Here is an 18,139-nt window from a genome sequence, read left to right on the forward strand (position 1 = left end):
AGAGCATGGGTGGAGAGAAGGTGAGGAGCATGGGTGGAGAGCATGGTTGGAGAAGATGAAGCCCCTGCCCAGCTGTCCCCTTGTGTCCTGGGAAGCAGACATGACCAGAACACTCAAATCACATCTACAGAAGGGTGAGCTAAATGTGATGGTCAAAACAGAAACTCAGTTGTCATTGGTGTCTCTCCAGCACGTGTATGTGTGTGTGTGTGTGTGTGTGTGTGTGTGTTACACAAAAACATAGCAAACAGCACAAACTTTCCCCAAGGCAGCAGAACAAGGTTCACCCAGATTCAAATTTATCACTTGTATTGATAAATTTGATAAATGCTTGAAACGCTTTAAATATCTGCAGAAGAACATTGTGCATATGCACATTCATATCTTTTATTGATCAATTTTATATTTTTACGTGCACAGAAGCTTTTTTGTAAATCACTTATGTCCTAAAGCGCATTAAAATTGTTAATCAGTCTAATTCTACACCCAGAAACCACACCCAGGTTCTTGCAAACAAGAGTCGATTTTGTCATCAGTCTTCCACCGCACCACCTCTTCCTCAGCCTGTCTTCTGCACACTCCTATCTGATGGGTGTCAGCGTAGCAAGGCGTGAGAGCATTGAGGACATGAAGAGGAGGGGGTTTGAGAGAGAGAGAGAGAGAGAGAGAGAGAGAGAGAGTGAGAGAGAGAGGAGAGAGAGAGAGAGAGAGAGAGGAGAGAGAGAGAGAGAGAGAGAGAGAGAGGGGGGGGGGGGGGGGGGGGGAGCAGCGCTGCTTGAGCAAGTGGTTTGCTTCAAAATTCAGAAATTAAAAAAAAGAAAAAAAAAACTTGCACGTTGCGATCTACACACATAGTATATTTAATATTTTGTCGTTGTAGTTTGCTGGTGCAGAGCTTCTCGATGTTTTGTTTTACTCTGGTTAACATTTTCGTCCGGTTTCACTGAACTGCTGTGAATAAATCGGCTGACAAGTCCTCTTGCTAAAAGGCAAAAACTTTCACTTTTGTTTTCATCTCTTGCTATGCCATTAAAAAAGTAGCTTAAACAAAAAACAAAGGAAAAGAGTGGCCTTCCCTTGGGCACAGTTCCCCAGTGAAGGACGTCCGATGGCCAGAGTTCGTGCTGTGTGTCAGTCTGAAGTGACGGGGGGGGGGGGGGGGGGGGGGGGGCACAGAAGTGTCTCTGGTCTATACTACCCACCAGGGGGCCACGTTCCCTCCACAGTGCATGGAACATCCTTCAGATACTTCCACGCTCACAGAAGGTGGCAGAGAGGTGGGGGGGTGGGAAGGGGGCGTCTCCAGCTTAAGGAAGTCTTTAGGTATGGGGGGGGGTTTCTCTCCTTCCAAAACCAAAATGATCAAGGAAAGAAAAAAAAATTGGACAAGCTGGCTCTGTGGAAATGCGAGGGCCAAAGGTGACAGGGTGGGACCAGTGGGTGGAGAAGTGGAGTAGGGCAGTGTTCCTGTGGGGTGTGTGTGTGTGTGTGTGTGTGTGTGTGTGTGTGTGTACACCAGTGTGGGGTGGCGTGTAGTAGGGCAGTGTTCCTGTAGATGCAAGTGTGTGTGCATGTTTGATAGAGTGGTGTATTGAGGAGAGTGTGTGTGTGTGTGTGTGTGTGTGTGTGTGTGTGTGTGTGTGTGTGTGTGTTCTCTACAGCAGGTCAACACGGCGGTAGTACAGTAGGTAGGCGGTACGCTCAGACGTCTGCTTCACCACGTGATACTGGTTGGTCACCTTCACAGCCTGGTCATCAATACGCAGCCAGCCATTCAGACCAATGTGGAAGACGTCCGTAGTGTAATGGCCACCCGTGGCACTGTTCCCATGGTGATAGACGACTGAAAAGAGGGACACAACGGTGAAAAAACGAAGCAAATGTTCCCAGCAACAGCGACCATTAAGAACGGTAGAATGTCATATGTAGCATTTCACATAAAGTAGTACAGGGATTTCTCACTGCCCACTGCAAAGAAACCATTTGGAGAGAGATTTTGAATTTCGAAGAAACGGGTTAAGAGACAGGGACGGACGGACAGACCAACAAACAGAGAGAGAGAGACAGACAGAGAGCGACAGAGAGACGGACAGACAGAGAGACGGACAGAGATCATTCTTGGATCATTCCCAAGAGATCATTCTACATAAAGTGACCCCTTGGATAATATTAATAATAATAATAATAATAATACCACACACACCTGCAAAGAGCCTGTAGGTTCTTTGGCCTTTCAGGGTTTTGCTCCGGACCCCCGGTGAGAGGAGTTCTATGGGAATGTGAGAGAAACACAGTGTGATATTGCATCAAGCACTCTGGCCATAAACAGCAGCTGGTCATCAGACCCTGGAAGAGAAGCCCAGCCCCTGAATCATTCAGGCTTTTTCAAATTGAATCCAAGTTACACACATGACCTACATGAGCAACTCTGGTGTCTCTGCCATGCTCCCAACCACAAGAACACGATCAACAGCAGACACCCTGAAACTGGTTTGAACAGTGTGTGTCTAAAGCTATCATGCGGCCAAGTGGATCCACAATCGGCCGAGGCAGGCACAGAACCATGCTACAGCCAGAGCCAAAATATGATTAAGTATAATATATGATTCCATGTAAGAAGAAATGGGATTTTTCATTTTCCATGAATTTACAGAAACCATAATACATCACAATATGTATCATTATCTGGATATGATAACGATGATATCGTGATACGAGATTTCAGTCTCACAGCCCTAGTGGGATGTCTGGGATTTGAACCTGCAATCTCCCAGGGGATGAAACAGGGATGGGTTGCTTTGGCAGGGGGGCTTAAAGAGGTGTACACACACACACACACACACACACACACACACACACACACACACACACACACACACACACACACACACACACACACACACACACACCTTTGCTGATCTCCAGGTCAACAGGGTAGTCGATATTCTTCACCAGCTTCTGGCAGCCGCCGGTCTTCTCAAAGACGAACCTCTTGAGATGGAGCACCAGTACGGGAGGCAGCTCCTCCAGAGTGACCCTTCTACTGATCTCAATCTGGGGGAGAGACGCTCACACTTTAATGTTGTCTGGATAGACGACACTCACCACTAAGGAGACCTTTGTAATTAGACATTACACACATGGCTGATGAATTAATCCAATCTGGGCTTTGTTGCATATCCAGAGCCTACAAAATCCACGTTTGTCTTTTGAAGCAGGCAGGGACATACAATAAACCACAGACTGACCACTGCAGTCAGTGCTGGGTTTGGGGGGGGGCATGAAAAAATGCATTTAATTCTCAACAGCACTGTGTGGTTATCTAATGTAACAAATAATGAACTTTCCCCATTAGCCGTATAATCTAAACACTGGTGTGGAGTTTGACGGGTCAGACGTGGTTCCAGCACTGCTCACCTCCTGTTTGCTCTTGGTGGTGTAGCCCTGGACGGACTCGCGGGCCACCATGCTCTCCAGCGCCTCCTGCACCGTTCGGATCTTCTCTGACTGGATGTCCAGCTGGAGTGTGAAGAAGAGCTGCAGTGTGGCGGACTCCTTCGAGCTCTGCTGGTACACCACCGATCTACACACACACACACACACACACACACACACACACACACACACACTTTACAACTCATTCTACTCACAACTATGCAGAGACGTATCTCTATTCCTTCATGTACTAAGAAGTCTGCTCTTTGTCCAGGCCACGATGCTAAGGCGATCAGTGCAGCGAAGGTTTAATGGTTGAGCTTCGAGAGGAGCTTTACTCTCAAGGTAAAAGCAGCTGCGCTCCGAGTACTCAGTCCTACTACATTCAGCGTTTAGTGAACACTCTTGATCATCAGCTAGAGGCAGGAGCTCAAAGCCACTGTGGCTTCATGAAGGTTCAGACTAGTGCTGGACGGTGTACCGGTTCACACTGAAAACCGGTGTTTATTTTTGTTATCATAAGAATTTTTCATTCTTCACAGCCTTCATGTGTCCGGAACGCAGCACGGTCGTTAATCGTTTCTCAAGGGAACGCTTTTTATTGCTGCGCCGCTAAGCACACATGCAACAGAGCGCAAATGTAGCTGAAAACAAGGGACGTTCTGAACCACAAATTCTACCAAACATTGAAGTAAAAGATGACGCCCCAAAGGAACTTTTGCCAAAGAAAGGAGCCGTGTCTGTTGCGAGGGAAACCAATGCAGCACTGGGACCTCACCACACCCACACCCCCCCCCACACACACACCCACACACACACACACACACACCCAGAGGTTTCCAACATCCCACCAGGAGCCGATTTGCACAGATTTGATTCGCTCAGTGATGCCCAATGACTTTTGATGAGCGTGTCGTGTTACATGTTTGGGTGAAGCAGTGTCCTTGGGCCTGCATACCTTATATGCCCTCCAAAAATGTCGGTGATGGGGGTGCGGATGAAGTCTGCCTGGCGGGTGATGGAGGTTTTGTTCCTGGGCCCCACCTGCTCCCACTCATCTTCGCTGCCTTCCTCCTCCTCCTCCTCCCCCCTCGGGGTGGAATCCTCATCGAGGCCCGGGTGGGTCGCCGGCCCATTGGGTGTAGACACTTCTGCATGGAGACATCAAGTTTCGAGTAGAGAGAGAACTCTATTACTGGACTCTAAAAAGCCCTCAGATACCCAGTACGAACATGCTCAGTACGTTCCATACATATTCATACACATCTATAAAGAAATGTATTTTGCAAAAGCGTAGACAATATGGCAGACTGGCCGATGGCCACTGTCTAGTCCTAAACATTCAGAGAACAGAAAAAGCACACACTTTCTTCCTGTGGAGAGATGAGCTTCTTGAGGGATAGCATCTCCTCATGCAGGCCGTTCAGGGTGAATCCCAGATACTCCTCGGCATCCTCCTGTCGACCCTGTATTGGAGCAGCGTGGGAGGGAGACCAATTAGCCAATCAGCTTGCGCCATGCGACTGTGAGCCTCCCGCCTAGTGACTCAGCACCCCCCCCCCCCCCCCACATCAGGTGCACACACAGGGCTCACACTCTGGGGAGGGGAACAGCTAAAGGAGGCTGAGACAGCAAAGGGAGACTGAAGAGCACAAAGCAGCACCACAAGAACAAGGTGTTTTTGTTCACTTGGGCTGTTCAGATGCGAAGCAGTAGAAAAATCTTCCTGACTCAGCGGAAACATTTATTTCCAACTTGTTTGTGAAAATTGCACGCAGAAAAAACAAAACACTCTACCTTCTCCGAAAGGCTGGATTTAATGAGGGTGAGGAGTTTGTAGATGTACGTGGGCTCAAAGGGGACACCCGGTCTGATGTCCTTTATTAGTTTCTCTCCAGCAGCTGTGAAGAGCAACAAGAGATCAAAACAGATGCGGATCAAAATAGCTGCCCAAACACGAGACACACAGACAGGCCGTGTGCATACTCTGAGACAGACAGCCGAGAGACAGACAGACAGGCTGTGCACCTACCTTGCTGTTTGGCCTTGGAGGGGACAGGCATAGTGCTGAACTCATTTACCAGTCGAACACTGCCGGGAACAGAGAAAAAACCCACAAGTGGAAACACACAATAAGCAAAAACCGGGTGTAAAGCAAAAGGGACGTCCTGTGAACCTGCTGGAACAACAGATCCTCGTGTACATCCACAAGAGAGATCATCATGTCATGTCTGTCTTAATTAGAACACCTAGAGAAAGGAGCAGTACTGCGTCTAATGCAGTTTAAAAACAAAACCTAGCCACCCAAACCACCACTCAAATCCTCCACACACAAAAAAACACCACCTATAGATGGAGAGATAGAAAGCAGAATGACTCACAAGTTGTCCAGCATGGGTGTGGAGGTGCACGGTCTCTGGGTGTCGTTGAAGAGGGGGATGGACTTCATCAGGTGATACATGGGGGGGCACGCGATCAGGGCCTGCAGGGTCTGGACACACAGAGTCAAGGGCCACACAAACGGCGCACCAGCCCAAAGCTGAACACCGTGGTAAGATTGGGGGGGGGGGGGGACGACACGGTCCTTCAGCGAAGGCCAGGGAAGGATACAGCGTTGATATAGCACCAGTTCCCCGTGTTGATCAGTCCTCTTGGTTGCAAAGACACCGGTTTGTGTATCAACTTCACATTCTCGATAAGTTCTGATAGGAGACGAAAAATCACAAGTTGACACACAAAAGGTGCCCTGAGGTTTCTTGGAGAAAAGTGAGATGTGATTGAGATGTCCACACCGCACGACTGTGCCACACGAGGCCGGTCAGAGGGACACTGGAGGACGCTGTGCCACGCCTAGGAAGGGAAGCTGCCATGGACAAACAGTTCCCATGGTAACGTGGAGCTTTGGACCTACAGGTGAATTTAAGCTAGACGTAAACAACGCGGTGGTGAAAACGAACGCAGGGACATCAGACCACCTCAAGTCACTCGATACAGTAGCTGTGGTATCCAGTAATAACTTTGAAAAATGTTGAATTAACAATTTAAAATGAAACAATCAAAAGTAAAAGACACCAAACTCTGGAATTTAAGTTGATTTGAAAGATAAAATTAAACATATTTTATTCATGCTAACGATCAAATCCTTAACTGTAGTAATATCTCAGTAACCGCTTCAGTATGTGATCACTTTACTAATGTGAGGCATTAAAGATTTATTATTATTTTTATTATAACATTGCTCAATGCTGTAGAACTTTGTCCTTCTGGAAGCATCTTCTCAACTCTTCACACTGTACTGTACACAGTCTCTTCTCAAGGCTCCGATAATGTCTGCCACTGATCAAAGACCAACTGCTCCACCTATACCAAAGCTCTCTCTAAACCCCATCTCCTCCATCTAGACCTAGTTCTCCAGAAAAACAACTTTAGTGTCATAACTGCCATGGTGATGGAACATTCCATTTAAAAACACATGATGACAAAATAGGAGCAAAATTATTTCCAAAAACATGCAAACCATAATATACACGGTCTCTGTCACACACACACACACACACACACACACACACACACACACACACACACACAAAGTGGGAGGAACTTGCATGGCGGAAAACCTGTCAGGAAAGCAATATAAAGGTTACTGAAGACCAAAACACTGTTTTGGGCCAACACCTGTTCCCGTCGGGTTTTGGACAGACAAGAAATTTGTTTTCAGTCGACCATTAGTAGAGAAAATAAAGCTGCATTTGTACTGAAACACATTCAGTAAATTCACAGACACTTTTAGCGGCATTAACAGATTTGTAGAGACCTAAGGCCGCCTCACCCCTCTACACCGAGAGCCTGACCACCTCACCCCCAAAAACAACAAATATTAGTTTAATCAAACAATAAAACCCCCACACAGTTGAAAAAGAACTGGGATCTACTAAATTTTATGAAGAGACTAAGGAGAACTTTGGAGAGCTGGTCTAGCGAGGCTGGAGTTGGCACTGAGAGAAAAAAGCTCCACCTGCTGTTAGTGTTTGAACACTACATCGCCCGAAAATCCCACTGAATCTAGTCATAGGCAAAAGTAAATGTGCCTTCATCGAGAGTCCAACAGAGTAAACGAGTGGTAAGAGGACTGTGATTCAGTAACAGTACAATCTTGGAAGGTCTCCTGGTGGCCCCCTAGTGTTCCCTGAGGTCTAAAGAAAGAACATTGACCTGCTGCTGCTGCCACCCAATGACCAACACGGCACACAACACTGATAAATAAACATTCATACACACTGCAGTTTAAAGTTCTAAAATGTTCCAGGTAGCACACATCAGCCCTTGGGCCCTTCAGACATATGAATGGGTTTTGCATTGTATTTCATATGTATGCTGAATTACCAGAACTGTACCAGTCTAAAAGCATCTGGTTAAATAAACAGAACATTAGTGTTCTGCAGCTGCTGTTTAAGAACATACGATTTTTTTTTTTTTGAGTTTTTAATGACAGATACAAGGTTTTAAATCCCAAACCTATATCTATGATTGTTACTTATGCATTTAGAACCAAGACACAGTGCCATACATGGAGATAAAATGCAAAAGCCACCATTTATACAGGAACTTGAAGTGTTGAAAGATGGTATCAGCCTAATTTTGCAGATATGGACCATAGCGAGACCTACTTTTCCTGACTTATGGCCATACAGGTTTGAAATCACCAAACTGGTAACTACATGCGAAGAAGAGCACTGTAGAGACTACTGAAGGGTAACCTAGCTCCAACCTGGCAGACATCATAAGGTCATCGCATGCATGTCTGTAAATCTGTGTTGATGTAACTTGTGTTTCTGACTTCTGTCCATTTAGGTTTGAAAACAAGGCCTGTGATTTGGCCATTGGCTCAAAAACAAGTTACCCTCGGAATATATATTTTTTTTACCCGATCTGCCCAATTAGGTCACATTCAGACACTCAGAACTTCAGACTTGTGAGGTAGAGATGGCATGCTGGTCACTGTTTTATCAGAGCTGTATTTTCTGGATATTTCAGTTTCGACTTTGATGATTTGAAGACCAATTTAAACGTGACTGAACAAAAATACCAAGGACTAGTTCAAAAAGTTGCAACAGCTGAAAAACAAACAACAATATCTGTAACTTCAGAGCGGTCAGAGTCTGTTGTGCATGACTTGAACCCGGTTACATGCCCCTAAAATCATGTAGGAGATGATACCCAGATGACAATTGCCAAAACATGGCAGCCATTAGCCAATTATAGCATGATGACTGAGCAGCCCAATATTAGATCGCCCACAGATACCTACTGCAAAGATTCAACCTGGTCGCAACTGTTGATGAACATGGAGCTGTATGTAGCAGCGCCCCCTAGTGACCCACTTTGGCCTGTTTAAGCCTTAGTAATCTGTCAAATTTCATGAAGACTGATGAAAGCAACGTGGGGAACGTATGTAAATGAAGCTTTGCCTCCGAACTGTTGATTAGCATGACAGACCGCATGCAAATGTACAAATGTTTTGGACAATTATTGAGGGTCACACTCCTATGAATATTCTGGCACCAAATTTGTGAAGATGAGGTGAAAAATCTAGGACTAGTTTGCATAATATTATGCAAATTATAATAAATATGCAGAAGGGTGGAACTGAATAAGGCAAATTCAGTATAATCCAAGATTAAGATTGAAGAAAAAAAAAAAAGGATTTAGAGTGAACGACAAGCAGTTCATAAGATACTGACCAAAATATTTTACAGTACCGTTGTACTATAGCACCACTATCAGGCCCATTTTACACACACGGTGCACCTTGTTGTTAAGTTTGTTTTTCTGGGCCTTACAATCTTTGCTGCACATTGTTTTAAACACAGCTTGCTTGAACCCTAATAACATCCTGTCTGATTCTTACGGACCTACTTTCATCAGAAAATGAATAAAGATCAAATGGGATTACATGAACACAGAGTACATGGATGTCTGACTTTCATTCATCTCCTTTCTGCGCCCTTGCTGTGAAGATACTATACCTGCCAATTTAGGTGCCATGGGATCCTCAGAGACAGGAACCGGCCCCTCCCGCGCCTCACACATCTTCTCGGGCAGCTCGCCGGCCGCAGGAGAAGCAGGCGCGGCCGCAGGCGTGTTCTTCACTTCCACGTACGCCTGCGCTCCCCCAGCCAGAGGCTTGGAGTTGTGGAAGAGACTGGCCCAGGATTTGGGAGGGGTGGCCACGGGCACGACGGCAGGGGCCGGGGAGACCGCCTGGTCGGCAGCGGGCGGGACCTGCGAGTCTGAAGGGGGCGGAGCATGTGCGGAGACCGGCTGGACCTCACCCGTCTCGGACAAGTCCCGGAGTCCGTCGGCAGTGCCGTCGGCAGGCGGGGCCGGCTCAGGGAGGCCGTTAGCCTGGGCCTCGGAAACGCCCTCGTCAGTAGTAGCAGGAGCTGTGACCACAGCGGCGGAGGGGGGAGAGGTGGGGCAGGGGCCGTGGCCGCCTCCACCCTGCAGTTCCGGCCTCTCCGAAAGCTCCGGCTCCGCGTGCCGGTCAGCAGTCCTGGCCCCCTCCGCCGGCCTGCTGCTCTGGGTGGAGGAAGACGAGGAAGACGAGGAAGCTGGGGGCGGTACCGTCCAACAAAGAGCCAGCTCCACTCGTCAAGGCGAAGGAGGGGTCGTCAGGGCTGTCACAAGTCCTCTGATCGGCAGGAGTGGTGGGCGGGGCCGTGGGCGGGGCAGAGGCAACGGGGGCGGACTCGGTCCCTGTAAGCACCTCACCGATCGCGTCCTCCGATCCCTCGACTGGAGCGCCGAGTGCGTGTCCGTTCACCATCCCAGGGCTCGCCGCCCCGTCCACAGCCGTGCCGTCCCCTCCGTTCCCCGAGCCCTCCAGGTAGTTGTAATATCCCGGCGGCCGTTTTTTCTTTTTCTTTCGCTCCCGCTGTCCCAGGGCCCCTCCCACGCCGTCCAGATCGGCGCACGCCTGGTGGCCGTCCTGGGCCGAGGCCTCGGAGTCGACGCAATCCACGGAGTTGAAGTGGGCGTCGTCTGGACCGCAGCCGGGCGACACGGCCACGGCGGTGGACGTGGACTTCTGAGCCGACTGGCACCCCAGGATGAACTCGGGGGCCTGTGGGTTGAGCGTGCTGGACACTTTGTACAAGGGGTCTTTAACAGCCACAGGCTCAGAGCTCATCACTTCGTCCACGCCAAACTCAATGTGCTGGTAGTCTTCTCCTGCAGACAGCACAGTGAGGGTAGCACACACACAAGCATGGATCATTTGTTTGGGTGCACAGAAAGAAAAAGGTGTTCATACCTGGTTTATAACTGTGATGTAAACAGATCAAACAATCGTCTTACCAAATCTCGTTAATTAATTCTCGTCATGTTAAGGGCCCCACCAATTTAACCTCAAAATGTTTTAAATGTTAACAATATTTTTTCCCCTTACACCCCAAGAAAAGAGACGGGCCGTATCCACAAAGTCAGCTGCTGTGCTGTGAGGAAACTGAAGCTTCACAAGGCAGCGCAAAATGAAGATGAGAAGTGTTAATAATTACTCGTCAGTAATCCTCTCAACAATGCTCGTTTATTATGTTATGAGAACAAATTACCAGCAAAACTCAAAGCCACCAAAAGCCATCAAGAAAGGGGGTATAGGGTTACAGAGCGTAGTGTGTAGTGACTCGTTCATGTCCAGAACCTGTCATGATCTCTGTTAGTGTTTATTGAAGAGGGTTCATTCCTGCAGAACAGTATCAGTAAGTGACTATGTATTTTAATATGACTGAACAAGAGCGCCGATTTTAAGGGTTTACGTTAGAACTCCCGAAGAACGGCACAATACCATGAGGTCACTCTCCTCCACACCGTTTGGTAAGGGAGGGGGGGAATTAGTGGAGGGTGGGGTGGGTTCCAAGAAGAGAAATAATTATCTCAGAGAAAACCTCAAGACAAACTCCAAGCACTGCTGTGCAGATGCAGTTACATGGCAGAGAAGAATCCGCCCGTATCTAGACATGCAAAGCTTTCCAGATTATGGAACAAGCAGAAAGGAGAGGGAGGGGCCTGAGGCTGCCGGAGGGCGGAGCTCAGAAAGCCATCAGCGTTCTAGAACCGGCTCAAGTTCTGAAGCGTAAACGAGAGGAGGAAGGCACGGTGTGTCGGACCCGCAACTCACCACAAACCTGCCGTCTCATTGATTCCGTTATGTAAGGAACAGCAAGAGTGCAGTAATCTCCTAAATAATTAATACAAACCAGCGTAAATGTCAAGCGCATCGAGAGGGTACCGTGATTGTGTGCACTCTGTGGATTAGGATGAGCTTTCAATCAGACAGTGGGCATTGTTTATTTTGGTTCTAATTGATTATAATGACAAGAGATCCAGAGTCTGTAGGGAGACCAACATCTTAAAATGCTCGACATCAAATAAGTAGAAGAAATCAGGGGTTCAAGCATCCCCACAGATGTTTGTTCAAAAACAGTATAAGGTTTACAGTTATCTTACCTGAGTTATGACTAACACAGGAGACTTTATCGTTGAACGGGGGAAGCTGTTTTTAAGGGGGGGAGGGGAGGAAAAATAATGTGAAATATCAATAAAAGAATCATGAATATGAGAGAATAAAAGAGACAATCCATCAAACTCATTCAGTACTGATATTCAAGGTGAGTCATGTTTTATATAACATACTAAGGGCCATTTTGTTCTAGTAATGCACCATCATTTCAACTTTCATCTCCATGATCAAAGAAAACATGAACTGCTATAGGGAGCCCAGTGTTTAGCCCAAACAAACTAGTTGACCTGCAAGCTCTTATATTCACTAAGACTGTATGAAGGGAGAAGCAGCAAGAGAGAAAACATCTCAAAAGATTATTTTACAGGAATAAATCCATCTGTTTATATAAATAAATAAAACATTATAGCACTCTTCGGTACAAAAATGCTTATACAACAATTTGGCATGTGCCTAAAATTGTCAAAAAAATTTATGAATCAGTTTTTATGTGCAATAAATAACACGTTTAAAACACCAGCATTTGAGAATGTAACCTGTAATATCTGGATGGACAAAGGGAAAAATTAATCTTTGTTGGTATTATTTTACCTCAACATAACAGCGAGGAGTCAAGAAGAACTGATTAAACTCATCCGGGCTGAACTCCCCAAAGATGTACTGTGGAAACAGAACAACAATATTTCACCAAGACAAAACATTTTCATCTCATGTTCCAAACATACAAGACATTAGCACGCACCCACCCACTAGCAGAAACTGATTAATTTAACTAAGATCTCTGCACCTTCACAGGTTATATGAACTGCATATAATGCACCCAAGTTTATTTTTCCTCATCAGTAATCAATAAAAACAAAATCAAGTTTGGTGGCCTGTTCCACCAATTCTCCCGATCACGGTGGCGTAGCGTGAAGCACCATCTCTGCCCACCGCATGCACAGGAGGTTCAAGTAAACAAAAGGTGGCCTGCAGTCCTGCTCCATTTCACTTTGCTGAGGCAGTAAAACAACACAAAGAAGGACTTCATGTGTAACAGCGTGGAAAAAAACACAGGTGATCGCTGCAGAAGGGGCAGCAGACCCCGAGCCTCCTCCGTGTTTTTAGCACTGAAATAACTGAAAGGGAAGGAATACTGTGAAGACCACAGGTAATTTAAAGCAGGTCCAAATGCAGAAACTACGGAGAAAATGTGCCAGATTAATGTACTGCTTTTGTGTGGAGGCCTTTAGCCCATGTGGACTGGCAACACGGGGTGAAATGACAACAGGAAGAAAAAAAGAACACCACTGCTGGGGTTAGAACAAAAAAAGGAGGGAGAACAGAGGGCTAACTTCTGCCCTTTACCCCTTAATTAGGCCTGAATATCTGTCCAGATAATAGTGGCCGTACACTTGACCAGCTGATTTTATCAGTTTGGGTGAAAGTTGACTACAAGTTACGAAGTGCTGAGTCATATAGCATTAGCATGGCAATATGGCTCCCGCAGGCAGGTGACACAATGCGGAGAATCTTCACTTCAGCTCATGAATAACCATATGAATGAGGGCACTTCAAGGAACCCCAGCTCTTGTCTGGAGCCTTTCCCACAACCCTGACAAATATCAACATACTATGCAAGCACACTTATTTTTCTACAGTCTGCTGCATGTTATCAAATCTTTATGGGACAAAAAAAAGTCTCATCTCACTACTCTTCACATCGGTCCGTGGGAAAACCTATTGATAATGTCACATCAGCTACACACTGTCCCTGGGGAAGCTACATGGGCTTGGTATATCAGAGTATTCTTTCCACGTGCAGGCTATGACATTTATTTGAACAGCTGCAGGGAGATACTGAATGCCCTGCGATGGTTTAGCCCCATTTCACATGCTGTGCCCAGGAACACGGAGCCCTGAGAATGACAATGCAGAGGGAGGCAGAGTGCCGGACCTAGCTACGGTGACCTTCTCAAAGACCCGTCGGATCAAACGGACATTAACTCCGGCCGTGCCGCGCTCACGCCAACGCCTCTTCCAAACGCAGTTGGAACAGGGAGGGGAACTGCCAGCCTACGTGCATTTCTTTACCACGTACACTTTTAATTTAGATCTCCTGAAATTTTAAACCCTCGCGGTGTCCACTGAAGGTCGGAACACATGGTGACGAGACTTTGACCTGCATGTTGGAGCCCAACATGTTTTTTTTTTCTCTTGAAACAAAATAGAAGAAGCCAAACCCTGACAGTAGGACCGCCCCGCCATACTAAAGATTAAGCTGGTGTCTGTGTGCATGTCTAACCCTTGTCCAGCCACACACACGGTAGGTCCACTCCGCCCGACCCCCACTGCCCACAGCTAACCCAGCACGGCTACAATTAAAATAAAGCAACAAACACCACAGCCTTAAGTCAGGGCAAGAATCAGCACGAAGGCACGATTTGCTCATCACTGGAGTGTACCATTAGCCTGAGGAACTCGGCTAATCTGCGCCTCACTGGGAATCGGGAGAGATGCGAGACCCATGTTGTACTCCCACTGGGCCCGGTCCACACACACCAAACACGCTGACCTTCCGCAGCACGTTCCAACACTGGCCGTGTGAAAAGGGAAACCCAGAAGAAAAGAAAATGCAGCTCAAGCACATGTGCGTCTTTGCAGCCGAGCCCCGCTGATATGGAACTACAAGTGGCAAACACCGCGGCGTAATCCAATGGCCTCTGACAGGCTAACGCCGTAACAACAGAAAGAAAGGCTCTCTGCCTCTGTCTGCAGGCATGCCACACGCACCAGACTAAGCTTCCCCCTCGCTGATCATTTGGAGAGGTGGATTACCACAAATTAGCCATCTGTATTAAACTATTTCTACATTCTCTGGTGTCCAACCACACACACACACTTACTTTAGGACATGACTGTCACGATCAGGGACAAGGTTCACAAAATACAGGCAAGCATGAGAACGTGAACTGTACAGAGTGTTGCGTAACTGCGATCAAATGAAGGAGCAACCACAGCTAATTTGAAGAATCCTCATATTTCCATGTAATGGAGACGTTCCAGACAAGTTATACAGAAAAAAGCGCCGTAGATTGACACTGAATTTAAAAAAAAAAAAAAAAAACACGAAAAAAATAAATAAATAATCAAACCACACAGTCAAACCCACACTGCACACACACAAACAATGTTTCAAATACCTCAAGGCCAATGGGGAGCTGAGCGGGGAGCGGCTTCACTGGATTTTCAGGTTACGACAGTCTTCCACAACTGATAAAACGTGCAACTAGTGATCTTACCATCATCCCCTGGTGCTTCCACCTTTAAATAGTGCCTGTCTCAACACACTCTAGCCACATAATTCACCAAAGTGCAGGAGGGCAACCCATGACGCTGCCTTGTGCATCACAGCCAAAATAACTATTTGCACAATTCCTAATATTAAAATGAATTAACATCCAACACACCATCAACTTGTTCCCCCTTACCTTCACATGTGTTAATTGGTTCAGACTAGGCAAGACCTCAACAAACCAACATCTTAAATTGATCCAAGCCAGTTTGGCAAACATTACCCATTCGTACATGTACCAAGTAACAGAGGAAGATGTGTGTCATTTTGCAACACCTTAAATACATAACTGACTAAGAACCCCAAACACTGAAAACACTCCAGAACTTCCTCATCCTCTTTAAAAAAAAAATTCATACATTTGTTTGAATCAACTTCTTAGACATAATCACCGTCAGACTCTGTGTGAAATCAGAAAACCTGAGAAGTTTCATAGCCAATCTTACGTCAATCTTTTTTAACCCTCACTAAAATTACACACTAAACTGTCCAGAAACATTTGACAACTTTGAACTGTTACCACAGCCTTAATAAAATATTTCCGTCATCCTTTTTCAGCCTGTTTCTTCATTCAAGCGTTGCCATGATCGGCTGAAATCTCTTCTCATGTGACAGTGTTGCTCCATCCCTACTAGAAATGGTTTGGCAAAAAAAAAAAAAAAGGTTAACAAATAAAAGCCCTCAACCAGCTCTGGACAGAGATGAGTGTGTGACACTGCAAAAGAACCCATCTTGGCTGAAGAAGCATGCATGCCAGGCATTTGCTTGGGTGAAGCAGGCACTATTGTTTATATGATGTTGAATTGCAGGAATATCAGGAATTTTATTCTGCTGTAAAGGACGCTTTATTTGGCTCCTAAGTGCCCATCCATGATGGTCAGAATAAAATGTGTGGACAACACAGAACTACACTATTTATTTTAGCAAAACAAACCATAAAATAGTGGATTTTTTTGTTGTCTGCTCATTGGCTAACAATAAACAGTTTCAATATGAAAATGCACAGTCTGCAGGCAAGTGAATTCTTTTATATGGGGATGCAGAGTTAATTAACCTTGGGTTATCTTCTTACCATGGGTTAATTAACCAAGTAAACAAAATACACTGAGCATTATATATAATATAGATACCAAATGATTAAACTAGTATTTCTGAAGAACTACAAAGACCATCAAACAACTCGTGGGACAAATAAGTTATTCATTAATAAGTTATGGTAGACTACAATAATGACAGTCTATTGCTACAAAGTTTAAAACGCAAAACTCGACACCAAAGTCGGTGTTCACAAAACGTCCAAATCTTAACTGTACCTTAGACCAACGTTATACAGCAGAAGGCAACACGTTTGGGACAACCCGTACTTACTTAAAGCCAACCTTAAAATAACGCTGCAAATCATCACCACCAAGCACATTTATACAGCAGTGAGGTAGCAAACACCAGTACAGAGCCACCAGCTAGCTACCGTTAGCCAAACTGCCCACTTTCATTGCTCAAACAGTACATTATCCTAGAGGGACAGACCTAGAGGGACAGACATAATGCGTGAAGTTGAGATGATGGGACGAGCTACTGTGGGTTAGGTCACCAAAGAAGGTGAAGAGAGTTACTGGTGTGGTGAAAGCAACACCACCCCATATGAGGAACACAGCCAGCAGTCGGAGCTAACGCCAGCTAGCTAACGGGACAAGGCCGTCTGAAATAAATTCAACACCAAACCTAAAGCTAAATTGTGCTTTCGGACTAGATTTCAACCCGTACACAGCGGTCTCTCGTCGGCCGACGTGTCTGGCCGAATATCTACGCATCATGTCCCGCTCGACGGGAAATCAAGACCCCGGTCAACAGGGCCTGCCATCCTGTCAAGTCATTAGCCACACACCGCCATCTGACCAGCCCTTTAAAATGTCAAAACTCTTTAATAAACAAATAAACAACCCCAGATGGCAGACTGTGGGGCTTTTTTTAAAATTATTATTTATTTAAAAACTTGACATGTGTGTAGTTAGGGAGCCACTGTTTGTGCGAGTCTGGTAACGTTAGCCATGTTAGCTAGCACGCTAGGCTAGCGACCGTTATTAGAACCCGCACGCTCGCGCGGACGAGGCCTGCTGCAGCAGCAGCGCGAGCAGGTGGGCCAGCGCGCGCGCGCGCGCACGAAGCGCAATGCCAAGTTTTAAAATGTCACTGCGACAATAATACGTCTTGCAATTTTAATGAGCAGCAAAAAAATCATGTTAAAAAATAAATAATAATAAATGGGACCCCCCCCCCCCCCAGTGCTGCTCAAAAGCGTTGCAGGCTCTGTGGCTGATCTGAACACGAAGGCTTGTGGGCCTGGACCACGCTGGAGTTTCAATGGGGGGATGACTGCTATGAGACGCACACTTTAGTACATTTAGCACCGACACGGACACGTCGCACTCGCTCCACACTCCACCTGAATATGCAGCAGAGCACAGCGCGCCACTTTAAACATTCACAATGCAAACTGTAAACCCGCCAAATAAAAATAAAACCCCCAAAACATCGGAAGAGTTAGTTTTGCAGCTAGCTACCTGGTTACTGTGCGAAGCCATGCTCCCGGTGAGATCTCCCCCTCTCCTTATTCAGAAGATGAATATTCTCTCGGGGCAGAAAGTATGTTCTGTAGTAAGGGTTTTTTTATAGGAAGCCGCCTACTGTGACATGCCTTCCATGTTCAAATCGCTAGTCGTGCGGCGGTATTACTCGGGATGTGTGCCACTACTACAACTATCACGCTGCTTCCCCCGCCGTCGCCGCCATCTTTGTCTCGCCTCCTTCGCTGCTAGTGACGCGCGCGCGCGCGGTTGCGCGAACTACCCGGC

At 46.4% G+C, this 18,139-nt stretch overlaps 1 protein-coding gene across 1 annotated transcript; it reads right to left on the bottom strand.

Moving 5' to 3' along the window:
- Positions 1-1,336: 1,336 nt before the first annotated feature.
- usp10 (ubiquitin specific peptidase 10) lies at positions 1,337-18,095 on the bottom strand. Its single transcript, XM_077023769.1, is given in 16 exon segments — positions 1,337-1,843; positions 2,204-2,269; positions 2,910-3,054; positions 3,418-3,583; positions 4,394-4,586; positions 4,802-4,901; positions 5,233-5,336; positions 5,468-5,526; positions 5,817-5,926; positions 6,046-6,137; positions 9,462-10,047; positions 10,049-10,665; positions 11,612-11,671; positions 11,941-11,986; positions 12,545-12,613; positions 17,849-18,095. Coding segments are annotated over 16 exon segments (2,622 nt in total). The 5' UTR covers positions 17,870-18,095; the 3' UTR covers positions 1,337-1,655.
- Between the last annotated feature and the right edge of the window lie 44 nt (positions 18,096-18,139).

This window comes from Brachyhypopomus gauderio, chromosome 12, assembly GCF_052324685.1.
Source record: "Brachyhypopomus gauderio isolate BG-103 chromosome 12, BGAUD_0.2, whole genome shotgun sequence".
In the NCBI taxonomy this organism is placed as follows: domain Eukaryota; kingdom Metazoa; phylum Chordata; class Actinopteri; order Gymnotiformes; family Hypopomidae; genus Brachyhypopomus; species Brachyhypopomus gauderio.